The 16,872-nt window shown below is 33.9% G+C and overlaps 1 protein-coding gene and 1 long non-coding RNA gene across 2 annotated transcripts; one reads left to right on the top strand and one right to left on the bottom strand.

Annotated features, from left to right (window-relative positions):
• Nucleotides 1-2,041: 2,041 nt before the first annotated feature.
• LOC134199947 (uncharacterized) lies at nt 2,042-4,241 on the top strand. Its single transcript, XR_009974642.1, has 2 exons — nt 2,042-2,215; nt 4,029-4,241. It is a non-coding gene; the product is annotated as an uncharacterized LOC134199947 (long non-coding RNA).
• A 1,213-nt stretch (nt 4,242-5,454) lies between these two features.
• Nucleotides 5,455-16,257, bottom strand: LOC101740545 (lipopolysaccharide-induced tumor necrosis factor-alpha factor homolog). Its single transcript, XM_004927886.5, has 3 exons — nt 15,872-16,257; nt 9,391-9,524; nt 5,455-6,444 (listed from the first exon to the last, which is right to left on the bottom strand). Exons 2-3 carry the CDS (start codon nt 9,516-9,518, stop codon nt 6,342-6,344), a joined length of 231 nt encoding a protein of 76 aa, XP_004927943.1. The 5' UTR covers nt 9,519-9,524; nt 15,872-16,257; the 3' UTR covers nt 5,455-6,341.
• Nucleotides 16,258-16,872: the final 615 nt, after the last annotated feature.

Raw genomic sequence — 16,872 nt, 5'->3', positions numbered from 1 at the left:
TAAAAAATAAAAAAATAAATCATGTACATATTATGTAATTGTAATAACTGTTAAAACTGCACTTTTTTTGTTTTCTAAACAAAAATAAACTATTTAAATTTAGAATTGAACTTAGTAACTAGTAAATTAGTACTAGAGGTACATAGATTGTTTCATCTGTTCAAAATGAGGCAATAAAAACCACATGAACACCACAAGCTCAGCATGAGACAAAGTCGAAGCATCAATTGTAGGTCATTACGTGTGTCCTTGGAACGCATGAGTGCTCCTGCGGTAATAAGCAGGATGGTGACGTAAGCCCAAAACAACAGGGCGCTTCCTGACCGCCACGTCGTCGCCGATCAAGGCTACTAGCTCGCAGCCAGGGAGCCGGCCGATCGATAAAATGAATAAACACCTCTTGATATCTATATATTAATACGTGAAGCAAAAACTTTGTATCCCTTTTTACGAAAATTGCGCGGACGAAGGAGTATGAAATTTTCCACACTTTTAGAGAATATAGAGAAGAAGTGCAGAATGCTAATATTTTTTTAAAATAAGGCATAAAAGATACATTAAATCAATAAAGAAAACATTACACACATTACCAATGTATTTGACGCACACAAATATATACTCTTTGTTTATCGTCAAACTTTTGTTATTGCTTAAAGTCTGTAGTCAAATTGAGAATAGGTTAGTATTGTTTATCTTTAATATTACGATTATTTAATTTTGTCTATAGTGTAGTCTTGGTGAAATCTGTAACAATAGGACCATAATAATGTTGAACTTATAATTTCAATTAATTATAGTCGAATTTCGACTACTGTGAGACCACTAGTTCTATTGAATAGGACCTACCCTGTTTTTGTATAAACCACGATCGCATACGTTTTATTTGGTTAATAAGAATTGACTATAAATATGCGCTTCGAGATTAATTAGCCACATAATGCGCGTACACAATTATGACAAATTTTATAAATGTTTTTATAGAGTACCAGCCAGCTGTTGAGCACTGCAATTTATAGACAATAAATATATTTGCATTATAGAATATACATAAGTTTGTATACGCATCGGCTAAGGGGTAACAGCTTTTTAAGGGATTCCCGATCCACCCGATGTTAAAAGCTATGCCCAATACATGTACAGTGCGACTCTTGTACAGTAATCGTCAATAATTGACACAAAGTGCCCTGCGCACCTTTTGATTTAATATTTTAAAAAAACAACCTACTTCTAACCTAACTGACCTTCAAACGATTGTTAAAACACCACAACCCGTGCTGACTTACAAAATGTATCAACACTACAAATAAGGTAAAACGTAAAGTTTAAATTCAGAAAAAGAACCTCATGGCCAGTTTGTGAGTTTTTGTTTGTTGTTGAGCAGAGTTTTTTTTTTTAAATATAATGTTATAGGTTTACAGAACATACTACCAGTGCTATTTAAACACAGATAAGCTAAAAAGTAAGGTATAGATTTAGAAAAGGAATTGCATTGCGAATTATGATCACTTATTTTTTGTTTAGGAATGCAATACGCCGTAAACTCTTCTGCCTTTATTTGTAATCAATAAAATACCAACGAGACAGTGGTATACTCGTTTAAAAAATTAATAATACGCATAAAAAATTAATAAAATCCTCGCAGACGTCGAAACGAGTTTAGGCTTTTTTGCGCCGGTTTTTATTTTGTTCTTTGTGTGGTTTTTTGTTAAAGAACCAGTTCGAAGTCTGAGTCTAGATTTTTTTTTTGCAATAAGATTGATTGCGTTAGAAACAGGCTATGGTCACCTCTGGAAAACTTTGCACGAGAGCAAAATTTTAAGTCAAATTCATCAGATAGTAGTATTTCTGATAAGAGCTTCCAAGTATTTTGCGGTACTTGAAAAATAATTGTTGAATTTGATAAATATCGTTTTATTTATATACTTTATTGTTTTTTGATTTAATATTCAATTAAATTAGTTATTATCTTTGTCATTTATCATATTATCATATCTAGAACTAGATGCGATAATAACTTTATGTTTTCCTCTGTGGGAATTACCGTTGATTTTTTTGTAATATTTTTGGAAAGGAGTTTTTTTTTTTACTTTTGCAAGCAGACGAGCTTAAGGCTTCTCTCCTTCACTGTCGTTCATGGAATATAAGCAAGGGACATAGCCAAACCGCTGTCCATTGCTAGAGTACTCCTCAGTGTGAAATAGATTATGTCAATCAGGTAAGAAGTGATCACGATAACGGACTCATGACTCTAGCACATTTTTGATAAGGAACTTGATGTAAAGTGTCATCGAAGGACAGAGGAAACACTTAGTAACAGAGCGATCGGCTTAGTAAATAAGCTGTACGTATTTGTGTCTGAAATCATCATTCTTCTGCCGTTCTCCCAGTCACCTGGGGTTGGCGCAACATGTTTTCTCTTTCCATACTCTTCTATCATATACCATTTCTTGGCTCACTCCCCTCTTACACATATCATCATTCACGTAATCCGTCCATTTCTACTTAGGTCTACCTCTTCCTCTATATCCTTCCACATTCATAGTTAACACTCTCTTACCAACCCCATTTTCATTTCGTCTCATCACATGTCCATACCATTCTAAACGTATTGTAACGTATTTGTGTCTGAAATGTGAATAATAATTAAAAGAAAATAATAGAACGCCAGCTTAAACCGTATAAGTAGTATCACCATTGCTTCGAAGGACACGTATTTATTTTTTGTTTCATTTACACGTGACCTATAATCGATGATTTGGGTTCGTAGTTACCTCCTCCATCCGCCCAAGAAGTTCGTAGGTTTCATTCAGTAACACTGCGGTCCTCACTGGTCGGCACCACTGACACATGAATAAAAATAACAGCAATATGACAAATTTAAGAAGTTCTCTATTATCATCAGTTACTTAAACAGCAATGAGGGAGCGATGGAGAAGAAGATGAAACAGCTCCTATCGATTCCGTATCGAGTTCACGTAACAAAATTGGACCTGAATGTAAAGTCCTCACCAATTTCAGTACAACATAAATGAATATTGCTGTAATCAACCGGTCGCATGATAAAAACTCTAATTAAGAGTCAAGTCGCAATTACCACGCGTTTGTTTAAAAGTGACATCATTCGTCTCCCAGTTTTAGGCCGAGATCATTCCGTAAATAGATCAGCTTCCGCGCCCTTCGCGGTTCACACCATACGTTCTGGCAATCGTCCAAACAACAAGAAGAATGCTGGTTAAAATAACCGAACACTGATTGCCGCAAATTTATTCCACGTCGAATCGTGGCAATCAATAAACAAATATGAATCTCATTATATGATTTGATGTTTCGCATCCTATATTCATTTATAAGCAAAATATGGCCACCCTTTTCCACCACTTATGCTCAACAGTACCACACTTTTCCTACGTGATTATCTCATTTTCCAATTTCGGTACTTACCACTTTAATTAATTATAATTATAGACAAATTTTAAGTTCCTAACATCGTAGTGTAGTCACATAGAGGGCTCCAGACGCCGACGGAGCATTAAATTATTATGCAGAACTTACACGAAGCAGGAAATAAACTTAATATTTTTAAGGATCTGCGAGCCATATTTATCTAGTCATCAATCAATCTGAATGTTAAACAGTGTATATGTGGTAGACTAACCTGATAAGTGGTTACCGGATCCCATTGGCCTTATAGCGAAAACCTCTGAGTCATGAGGTAGATGTTTCAATTGTATAACGGTCGTCCCACCTTTCAAGCTGGAATGCATTACTGCTTCGCGGCAGAAATGTACATGTTCATGTTTCTGCCGCGTTTCATGTAGCTATGCTTAGAATACTTTCAAACCGAAACGGATTACTGTTTCGCGGCAGAAATGTGCACGTTCATGTTTCTGCCGCATTTCATGTAGCTGTACTACGAATACTTCTTACCCGTTCTTACCCAAACAGCCTTACTATCAGTAATTATGAATGTGTACTTTTAATTTTTACGAGTTGGATTTTGACCACACGATATATTTATTCATTTATAGGTTCAACCGTGAACAAAAAAGTCGGTACGTACTTTGTTTTAACCACCGACATAGCCGCGACGATTGATGCGATTTCAGGCGACCTACTCTTTAAGACACGACGAACTTTTTCATCGCTTTCAATAACTAATTATTATTTATAACTTTTAATTTACAATATAATTGGTTTCGTTTGAATACACCGTGTATAATAAAAAAAAACAGTAAACCTTACTTTTTTTTTTTTTAATTAACCAAACTTCGAATTTCGACTTTAAAATATGCAACATTTAACCTTGATCACAGTGACGTTCGGCTTGACCTTTTCGTTGGTTATAAAAAAGTACTTCTTATCTTAAGAAACCAGATATAGGAAGTACAAATTGCTTTGTCTTTTTTTCTTTTTATTATGTCTTGTGGTTTTGATTGACAGTTCAAACGTCAATGTCAAAATATTAAGAGCATCAAAATAGGGTTAGGTACTTCAAAACAACACTCAATCTGAATACATATTTCAGTTTATGCTTAGTGCGAGTTTTTTAACTCGTCGATCGCGTAAAAGTTAACTCAAATTTGTATGGAGTTGGAAAAGTTTCCCTTCGTTTGCCCCTAGGGGCGCTGTTCGAACTATATACAAATTTGAGTTAACTTTTACGAGATCGACGAGTTAAAAAACTCGCACTAAACACACAGAGAAAAACGTACCATAGATGGATTAGGCTAAGTACTAATTACATGCTAATTTCACTAAAACAATTATTATATATTGATTACCACGTGTTTTGTTAACCAATTTTCTTGTATCTTTGTTTGGGTTTTTAATTATAACCAACTTCTTCAGAGGTTCGAGACTTTTAAATATCGTTCAGAATTGGACGGTATTGTAAAAAGAATACAGAAAGAGAACAAAAAAAAATGACTTAATCAATAGACTAAAATTGTTTATGTAAACAAGACTGTAATAAACAACATTTGGATTTTTAGCTCTATGCGCTAAAAATTTTTATAGTACATATCTAAGCTACGTTCATATTTTTTTTTTGTCTAAAACTCATTATTAGACATCGCGGCAGTTTTCTTACAGTGTTTGTTAAATAACAAGCAAAGAAATCTTTCCTCTTTATATTATTAGTATAGATTACTTTATTCTATCGTCAACAGTTGTCGTAGCGCACGCGATGTAAAGAATATTTTCGGTATTTTTTTTAAGCCTTGCGTTACATTATTGGAGTTTTAGCAAGGATCCCTAATAAAATATATATAGCCTATGTCACTGAGGGATAGTGCAGCTGCAAACAGTGAAAGATTTTTTTTAAATCGGTTCACTAGTTTCGGAGCCTATTCAATACAAACAAACAAATCTTTCCTATTTATAATATTAGTATAGACAATTAGTTAACAACATCATTTACATAATTGAATCAGAATAAATAAAAGTCGCATTGTGTACTTTTTCAATATTTTATTTTTGTCCGTTAAATTTTACGTGCATGCGAAATTCTGTACCTAAAACAACATTTCAGCTTCGGTGCCAATCCTGAACCTTGTACAAGGTCCATTTTCGATCAAACAACGTTCTTCTGATTCTAAACAAATTCCGCACATAAAATTTGACAGATCAGAAACTTCGTCACGATTGAAAACATCTTTAGGAATGATCGAAAAGTTACATTACACTTAAGAATTGTAAATAGCATGCCACAAAAATACGTTGTTTTCTTATAAAATTCAAAAATAGAAACTTAAAACTTAAATTCTAAAATTGAATCTGATAAGGAATTGTGGTTGAATTCGTGAAACAAGAAATCTTCATATTTTAAAAAGTTCACCTTAACTACTTTTATATTTGAACGAAAAAAATAACAATACAATTAATAAAATACAATAAATTTCTTCTTGTTTACTTAGTGAATATCTAAGGAAAGATTGTAAAAATATGTTATAATATATCAAAAATTGTAAAAGTGAGAAAAAATTTGATTACAAGGCTTTAAATTTTGGAAGATTTATACTGGAAGAATTTAAAATATCTCGAGTGATTTAAAAATCAAAAATCATAGATAAATGCATGATGTTAAATAACCTTGTAGGATTTTCTGAAAATAATCATCTACACTCAGCACCTGACTAGACGACTTGGATGATGAGGAGATAAAGCACATTCACCACCGCCAATGCTTTAAGATGAAGCTGCAAAATATACTCCACAGAGCTATACAACATTAAGCCGAACTTAAGATTGATCATGTGAATATGAAATATAAAAACGAAACTATATAAGTGCAAATCATCGAATGGCATACAGGAATACGCAATACGTTCACAATTATGAAATCATCTTGTATAGGTTCCAATGTAGGCGTTGCAGTTTGGACAGTAATGGTCCGAATTCATGCACGAGTCCATGCAGTATGGCAGACATACGCAAGGCAAACACCTGAAACAAAAGTCATTTAGATTTAATATAGATTTCATTACTGGTGGTAGGACCTCTCGGGAGTCCGCACGGGTAGGTACCACCACCCCGCCTATTTCCGCCGTGAAGCAGTAATGCGTTTCGGTTCGAATGGTGGGGTAGCCGTTGTAACTATACTGAGACCTTAGAACTTATATCTCAAGATGGGTGGCGCATTTACGTTGTAGATGTCTATGGGCTCCAGTAACCACTTAACATCAGGTGGGATGTGAGCTCGTCCACACATCTAAGCAATAAAAAAGAAATAAAAAAAAATGAAATAAAATTAATTTAACTAGTGGTCCCGCAGTAGTCGAAACTCGACTATAATTAATTGAAATTATAGTTTTGAACATTATTATGGTTCTTTTGTCAAAGACTTTACTTCTATAATCACAAATTTCGCCTAGACTACACTATAGACAAATAATATTAAAGATAAACTATAATAACCTATTCTCAATTTAACACACAGACTAAGCAATAACAATAATTTGACAGTAAACAAAGAGTATTTATATTATATGTGTGTGTGTGTGTGTTTCAAATACATGGTAGTGTAATGTTTTTCTTATTGATTTAATGTATTATTAATGCATAATTTAAATAAAATATTAGCATTCTGCACTCCTTCTCTATATTTTCTATAAGTGTGGGAAATTTCATATTCCTTCGTCCGCGCAATTTTCGTAAAAAGGGATACAAAGTTTTTGCTTCACGTATTAATATATAGATTGATTAAAATTTATCATCAACAATTACCAATATAACCATTAGATGGGACGTATCGGTTGTCAAATACAAAAAAGAGGGAATCGAATCGAATTAATGAGAGAAGCTTAACCGCCATAAAGACAATTCAATTTTAAACGTAAGTCTGTCAATCAACCACATTGTTTAAATTTCAATGCGTTCACTCAAAAAAAAAAACTAAAAAAAACCTACAACGGCCTTCAATGAACAATAGTATTTTTGATCATAGATAATGGCTTATTATTTAGACATGAGTTTTATATCAAAAAGAGCTTCACTAGGATACGTGATTAAACTATAATAGCCATGAGAAAAGAAAAATTTAAAACTTATAGGACTGGATAACAATGCATTATTAAGCAAATTAATTTTATTCTATTCAAGGAAAATTATATATTCTGATCGTGATATAAAAATTAAAGAAATAGTGAATACGATTACTGATGGTAGTAAGTACCTCTTGTGAGTCCGCGCGGGTAGGTACCACCACCCTGGCTATTTCTGCCGTGAAGCAGTAATGCGTTTTGGTTTGAAGGGTGGGGCAGCCGTTGTAACTATACTTGAGACCTTAGAACTTATATCTCAAGGTAAGTTGCGCTTTTACGTCGTAGGTGTCTATGGGTTCCAGTAACCACTTAACACCAGTTGGGTTGTGAGCTCGTCCATCCAAGTAAGCAATAAAAAAAATACGAAATGAAAATATTATTCCTTCTTAAAGAAATGAATAAATATTTAGCCGAGCTCAGCGCTGATGTTACCAGAGATTATAGAGATGGAGTCCATCGTGAACCATAATTTATTTAAAAGATGAGATGTCTCAATAATGTTGTGTGGCTAGCCAAAAATATACCCAATAGCTGGAAAGGTAATAGATTCACATAAAAAAAAATACTGGTTCATGTATTATCAGTGCGTTTTAAATTGAACATGATTTATGTGTATGTGTTATGTATGATATAATTCTGGTATCCAGAATAAAACAAGGCAGTGCGCCAACTGCTCGACAAGATTTTTTCAAGTCTTCCAATTCGAATGTTTATTTGAATCATTAATCCAAAAATAAGTGTTTGATATGTAGTTGTGTTTTTTTACTCTACTATTCGTTCTAGAGTACGGGCTTTTGGTTGTAAATTAGAATAAATATGTATATTATGTATAATTATTGAAATAAATACATATAAATCATTCAGTGCCTTTTCTGCGTTGTTTTTTAGCCGTTCACAAACATAACAATAACAAAACAAGAGAAGATTTATCGCATAGTAGGCATTCACTTCGAACTTCAGTCATGAGGCTAAAAACTAATGATTTTAAATCACAAAAACAAAACAGCAGGTACAAAACAGAAGGAATATTACATAATTAAAATAGAAATGTAAATAATAGTTTACTTCATCATATACCATACATATTATTATGTCGTACAAGCATTCCTTCATTGATGTATTATTAATCTCAATATTGCTTTTTTAGAATGCAGGGATTGCAAGCGTTCCAGACTTTAGTCCCAGAACTTATATCTCAAGGTGGGTGGCGCATTTACGTTGTAGATGTCTATGAAATCCAGTAATAACTTAATATCAGGTGGGCTGTAAGCTCGTCTACCCATCTAAACTATAAAAATAATAATAAAGATGTGTGGTGTCGTAGGGCCACCGGATAAGAACGAAGTTCCTTATTATAAAAATATTAATTTTAAGTTCTTATCGAGGTACAAAGAAAATAAAACTGGAGGTTTCGCAACCACTCACGGCCATTCGGTAACGTGCGAACTTATTGTGGTACACTTCATTCACGGTTGTTTGCATAAGAGTTAGTGTATTGCGCAAACGAACACTCTGAGATCGTGGTCAATGAATGATAAAAAAATATGTTATTTTTTGTACGTTATTACAAAGTTAAATCGTACACTATGTGCATTACTAACAAAAATCTTACGTTACGGACGTTTTTCCCGGTTCTGGTACCCCTCCGCATCGTCCCATAAAGAACTTCGTTCCAAAAATAAAAATAAATTTGCCTCAGAACGAGTGTGACCGAGAACTTAGTCAATGTCAATTAATCATGTTTCTCTGAAATGAAAACACTTGTAGATTTGATACACTTGTAGATTTGATTGACAGTGATGCATTACATTTATGTGATGCATTAAATTTATGTGATGTATTTACTCACATGCACAAACACAGGATCAGTGCGATGATGTGAGTCTTCGTGCTGGCTTTGGTCGTGATTTTGGTCATGACCGACGCGTGGCACGATGGACAGGTTACCTGTGCTGGATCTGGACCGACTGTGACCATCTTGATCTTGAAAAAAAAAACGCAGATATTACTAACATAATCCTGGATTGACCACTTCGTTTCTGATATGTGCGCCTCTGTGGTTTGATAAAAACATTCGATTTCTCTTCGTAATTCTTCTATCATTTGTTTGCTAGCATTTTAATGTCCATATAATATTGGATAAATGAAGAAATATGCAAATATTGTTAAATTAAAATCATTGTAGAAATAAAAATACAAATAAAAAATAATATTTTGCTTCGAATTTTGGGATAGGCCATAAATATATTGACGATAAATTCGAATATCTCACTACTAGTCGCATATTTGTTTTAAGTTTTTACATTCTCAGAGTTTTGAATTTTCAAGAACAAGAATAATAAATAAGAATAAGAATAATAAAGCATATTTTACGATCCTTTACGACATTAGGATGCCCTCTATACAAACAATTTTGTTCCAATGTCTCATACATGTGAGTACAATCAGCTGCTATACTTGAGTAACTATACTTGAGACCTTAGAACTTGTATCTCAAGGTTGGTGGCGCATTTACGTTGTGGATGTCTATGGGATCCAGTAACCACTGAACACCAGGTGGGCTGTGAGGTCGTCTACCCATCTAAACAATAAATAAAAAAAAGCTGCAAAATTTTATGGAAAGCTTACCTTACTTTCTACCCTTTTATGAACACTTGAATCCAAGCTAGCAAAACTAAACTAGTTGGCGCTGTTTGTTATATTCACTACATATGTACATACTAGATAAAGAGCCAGCGTGAGCTTATTTGCGGTTTTAACTAATAACATTTTCATTTTAAATAATGGCTAAATACCTAACCATGCTATATTAAATATCTTTTAAATAGGTAATTCAATTCCTCGGACGGATATTTCTTTGAAATTGATATTCACCGATTCAGTAAAAAAATCATTAATACGATTTCATTCTGAACTAGCAGCCAGCCTAACCTCACTGAATATGGTCATAATGTTGATACCATATAACTAATATACCTCACAGATGGTGTTATTTTTGGTCTAAAACGTTTTTTTACCGCGCCATCCATACACTTTTGCAGCCTCCTGTACGTAATATGATATATAACAGTTGAACCACATTGCACACCTCGTTACGTTAAGATCTAATCTCACTAAATTCGAAAACGTGCGTTAATCGTTAAATTCCGACTTCCGAAGTTAGAAATAACATAAAATAAACTACGGGCCCCTAACCTTGAAGTTGAGCGGGCCGAACCACCGCGTAGTAACAACGCTGTTTAGTGTTCACTGGATTACAAATTTAGAATCCATTATTGAATACGCACACGCACTATTCAGTTTTAAAAGCGGTTCTCTTAGCATCACTACATAGTATAAAACAAAGTCGCTTTCTCTGTCCCTATTAAAAACCACGTCTGTCCCTATGTATGCTTAAATCTTTAAAACTACGCAACGGATTTTGATGTGGTTTTTTTAATAGATAAAGTGATTGAAGAGGAATGTTTATATGTATCATAACATCCATTAAATAGTGAAGAAATCAATAATAAATTACAGTTTCCGAAGCGAAGCGAGGGCGGGTCGCTAGTCTATACTAATATTATAAAGAGGAAAGATTTGTTTGTTTGTTTGTTTCGAATAGGCTCCGAAACTACTGGACCGATTTGAAAAATTCTTTTTCCATTAGAAGCCGACATTGTCCGTGATGAACATAGGCTACTTTTAAAAAAAAAAAAGTTTTTATTTTTTTGTTTTCATGTGTGTTTTAATGTTTCCGAAGAGAAGCGAGGGCGGGTCGCTAGTTTCATATAATTTTCTTAGTTTCTCATTGTCTGTTGCTACGTAAACCATGATAAAAGTTTCACACTGAAATCGTCGTGGCCTAAAGACATTCTACATCTAAATACTTGTAGAAACGCAACTAATATCTATGTATCTATTAATCGTCCGTACACCTATAGACGCATCAGATGGCTGCGAGAATTCTAGATCGAGAAAGATAAATTAATTATATATCTTCTCCGTCTATTTATCTAGTTTTTGGACTGTGTTAAAACCAAGCAAAATTAAGGCCTAAAACATAAGAGACGTCCGGTGCATTCGTGTTGAGCGATGCACCGGTATTAGAATCCCGCAGGCGGGTACCAATTTTTCTAATGAAATACGTACTTAACAAATGTTCACGATTAACTTCCGCGGCGAAGGATCGTGTAATAAAAATGAAACCCGCAAAACTATAATTTGCATTTTTCGCTAAGCATAATTTATAATAATCTATTGTTTTTGATAACGAATTTAACTGTAAATTAAATCAGTTGTTCATAATAGGTCCACATAATTTGTTTGTGTTATTTTACTGGCCAGTATTATTACTAAAACATGTCACGTTTTTTTTTATTCATTCAGTGATGCTTTGTCTCTAATAATCCTATCCTAGTAGTTTTTGAATAGTCGCTGCCGAATGTCGATGCGTAACGCGCTTATGAGGGGCCCGGCTGGGGAAGCACAAACATATTAATGAACTTGCAATTGTAGTGGAACCAATATTAAATTACCTATAATTAATATACCCGATACAGCTAATTAACATTACCAATAAATTGTCGTAATAACTTTCATTTCACGCGAAACGAGAACATTACGCGCACCTACACTTCTTTGACCTTCTAACATGTATAACACATTAAAGGTGACTCATTATCAACGCAACTAATTACGCCACCTCGTAATCCATACATAAACACTAACCACTGTTTAACATCTAACAGTATGTTCATGAAAACCGCCAATTATTACAAAGAAGTTTTAAAGTCATTCAATAATTCGAAGTATGCGAGCGAACCTGACCGAAAAACCTGAGATTTTAGAATTCATGTCTCAAGGTAGGTGTCAGCATTTACTTTGTAGATGTCTATCGTCTCCGGTAACCCCTTAACATCAGGTGGGTCGTGAGCTCATCCATCCAACTAAGCAATAAAAAAATTAAAAGATTTATAATACACCAGTAAATAATGAAATAATAATCAAATTATACGATACTACAATGGTAGTATTCTGGAAAACGTATCGACTCTCTTGACACCAAAAATTAGGGAGGCGTATGGAACGCATAAACCAGAGCTCTCAAACGACAAGCCATGGTAGGCCGAGGATTCGTAGACATACGGTATATGTATTAATAATTATAAACGTAATAGTAATATATTTGCTATGACAATAACCGCAGTGACATACTATTTAATGCGACAAATAAAATAGTTCAAAGTAAATGCGTACGTCCGTGTTTATGAACAATAAAAGAATGGCGTGAGGTAGCCCTTAATTACTTAGTCTTTCCATAAGCATTGTTACAGAAAAAAAACCATCCTTGCATGAAACATTTATTTATTATAGCAGTGATTCATATAATACATAGTTTATATTATAGTAGTATAGCGATTCCCAACCTGCAGTACGCATACCCCGGAGGGTACGCCAGGTCTGATTGGGGTACATAAAAATTATATTATACTTGCAATGGCGGAAGTAGTGAGCCGCTAAAACAGTTAACTTAATTAAACATTATTATAATGTCTTCGGTCTACAAAATGTAGCATAAAATGAACCTTCTAACTAATGACTTTCGAAGGTCTTAGGTATCAAAATTGGGTGGTAAAATATAGTAAATTCGTTTATAATATATGGCTTGTCAAAGAGTGAGTAAGAAAGTAATTGTTAAAAGAAATCGGACGCATTTTAGATCAGGGGAGGGGCACTTCGCATTCGACTAATAATACCGAACGGATGAAGCGTTTGGCTCATTACCTAGTTTTTGTAATGCGATCATAGCAATTTGCTTCTCTTTATCGTCCCATTTCATTTTAATATCACAGGAATAAAAACATCGGCGGGCAAATGAGAAAAGAAAACAAAATGAAGACTGTATTTTTATTTTTTTATTTATTGCGTAGATGAACGAACTGACATCGCATTTGTTGCTAAGTTATTGCTGAGACCGTAGATGTCATATGGTGTCAATGATCCTACCAGCAGTGATTACTTAAATTATAATTTTTGTAAATATATTTTATGATAACACTGTTATTCATCATCGTAAAGTCGTTCTGTGAACACGAAGCTTTAATTACAAGGAAAGTATAGTACTAGTATAGATTCTGATAGTATACGGACCAAATATATAATTCTTTAAGCTGTGACTGCCCTTATTTATTATACGAGAATGAGTGATTCCAGATTGAATTGTTTATGGCCAGACTCTGTAGATTTAATACTCGGACACACAGACTCGTCATATTGGAGTCGTCATTGCCTATAAGATAAGAAATACTAGTAGCGTCTGATAGGAAAGCGGATATATAGTTACAATATACTAGAACCTCATGCCTCAAAGTCAATGTCGGCATTCAGCTTGTGACGTCTTTGAGCTCCGGAAACGTCTCAACATCAAATAGGCCGAGAGCTCGGCTTTTAGAATAACAGCTACTATTTTTATTTTATCTAGACAGATAGACGAACGAACTCACAGAATTCATTATCATAACGACGTGTTTGTAGAATCAAAGTCAAAAACAATTTTCAGCATCCAGCGGCTTGACTGTACATTACTCCATGAACAACGATGACAGCTTACCATCAGTTGAACAGTATGCTCATCTATCTAGAATAGTAAAAAATAAAAATAAAAAAAATCTACCGTATTTTAATTCATTCATTCTTACTGTATATCTAAAGTAACAGACCTATAGAAAATACGATATAGAAAATACAAACTTGAATTTTGATACAAGTTTTTTTTCTTGTTATACCGTAAACAAAACCACCCACGTATTAAATTTCTGTTTAACAATATTGAATGAAAAACATAAAAATTCTGTTTGTATTATGAGTAGTAGCGGCGCCGCGGCGCGTACTTAACGATGTATTGAACTGCGAAACAGTACTTCCTGATTTATAAAAAAAAAAAAAGACCCAACAACAACAAGAGAAAAAATAAATTCGTTTTCGAACGCGCGTAAAGTTCACCGCCCCTTCAATGCCTCCTTCCGTTTATATTTTTAATTAACACGAAATAATTTAATTAGGTTTTGAGAGAGTACCTACTCGTAATGCGAATTTATTAAAAAGGTTCAGTCAGCAATAAAATGTAATCCGGATGTTAGCTTCGATGATACGGGTCACGGTCGTCGTTCGACACAACAAAAACTCCCTCGCAAATTAAGGTCAGACCAACCCAGTTTCGCTAATGGCTGCTTCCCTGTGTCCTTGTATGGTTTTGTGGCGACGCTCAGGCGGCCGCCAATGAAACCATGGCTGAGGGATGTTTGTGTAACGTTTGTTTGTATTAAAGCAATGTACCGAGTTTAACTGACCCATTCTGTGTCACGTGCTACTTCGAAATAATATATTAAAATAGAATGCGTACCGGTATGTGTTAGAGCGTAAATAAAAAAATTTACACTATAAAAAAAAAGATCCATGAATAAATATTTTACACAGATAGCGGATAATAAGCTCAACCAAAAAGAACCCAGAAGTTTTGTCAAAATATTTTACACATTCGATGATCCAAAAGCAATTTGATTTGATGCGTGCCAAAAATTTTGTTAATGACGTGGCTTTAGAGGAACACTATCCGCTCGACGCGAAAAATAAACTGATTTCACAGTTTAGTGTTTAATGTGTACGAAAATTGGGATTTCGTTTCGATTTTGATGGAATTCAACCTACACATCAAACAGAGCGCAATCATAGAAACAAGGAAACCTCTTTTTTTTCCACCTATGCTGATAGCCTTGAGAGGCTATTTCAGTTTCACCCTAACGTTTGTAGGTGAGCTCACGGGGCTCAAACCGGAGAGTTGCTAACACTGACCCCAGCAAGAGCAGTACTTCGCAAAATCTACCACCGGATCGGAAACGCGACCCACTGAGAAGATCCGGCGAGAAACTCAGTGGGCTGCGTCTGTGGGTTAATTCGACGAGGACGGTGACCGGAATAATATGCACGAAATATCAACTGCCTTGTAAAGAAACTTTATCCGGAAATTATTATTTTAATACATATTAACATCACTTAACACGTATTAATAATTTATTTTGCTTATTTTGCGATGATCCTTTTCAAAACTACCAGCATTATTAGAACATGTCAAGACGCTAAGTCTACCACAAATAATCGAATATTTTCTGTAATATAAGAAACCCGCGTAATTTAAATTAAAAAAAAAACTCATTCAACAATATCATTCGCCGGCGTTTCACTTTCACGAAAATTGTTTATTACAACTTGAAGTTACGATCACATTATCCATTATTGTGTTTTAAACATAGATAGCTTTCTTGAAATACAAATAAAATATAGACACTTACCGATCAAAACTCTCCACTACACAATACGAGAGGCTAAAGATGAATATATTTTTTTTATTTATTTTTCAAATAACGCTACTACGCATGCGTGTTGTGTGCAGACGACTGACGCCAGTTGAGTCGTTATATCAACTAATTCACGAGTAAACTAGTTGGCCCGCGACCGCTTTCATATTGCAACCACGCCTATATACATCTCAATGGATTAAAGCAGAATCCATTGCCTTATTGACATCATAAACAACGACTTAAATTCGCAAAAAATCGATATCTACTTGTTCTTTGATATGTAAAAGCCAATTTCGAAAGAAAAAACAGTCAGATTTGTGACGGAAATGAACGCAAGCAATCTTAATTATCAATTAATTGACTGCGAATGGTCGGCAATAAACATTTTTTTTCTCTTAGATTAGCTGTATTTATGGTGAAAATTGTAAGAGATTTACCGATTACGTCGCATTTTCATGCAGCAAGCTCAATGAACTTAAATAATTAAAAAATCACATCCATTCAATTATATCGCGGTGACATAATTTGAAAAATGCTTGTGACAGGCAGACAGACATTTGTATAAAAAAAACTAGATTCACATAACCGATAGATACTAAACTAGTCTTTGTAATTTTGTAAGTCAATTGAACGTCGTCTATATATAATATAGAACAATGATTCTGAAAGAGTGTGCCGCCGCACTGTTGTTTGTCGGCAATTTATGAAAATATATTTTGTACTGATTATACATATTTCTTTCTTTAGGAGTAAAGTTAAAATTGAAAACAGTACATATGTATAAAAATATGAATATGTTGAAGTATTCAATAATATAATTCGAAAGTAAATAAACACACATAATTTTAACAGGATTAGGCAGTTAAATAAATATTTAAAAAAAATCAAATAACTATATTTTTCTTTCTTTAAAAATTGTGCGATAAATATATCTAGGTTGATCATCAATTCTTTCTTTTTCTATTGCTTTTTTTTCCCTACCTAAGCTGGTA

This window comes from Bombyx mori, chromosome 13 (genome assembly GCF_030269925.1).
Source record: "Bombyx mori chromosome 13, ASM3026992v2".
Lineage (NCBI taxonomy): Eukaryota > Metazoa > Arthropoda > Insecta > Lepidoptera > Bombycidae > Bombyx > Bombyx mori.
Note: the sequence above shows the minus strand (reverse complement) of the source record. Positions and strands in the feature narration are given on the sequence as shown.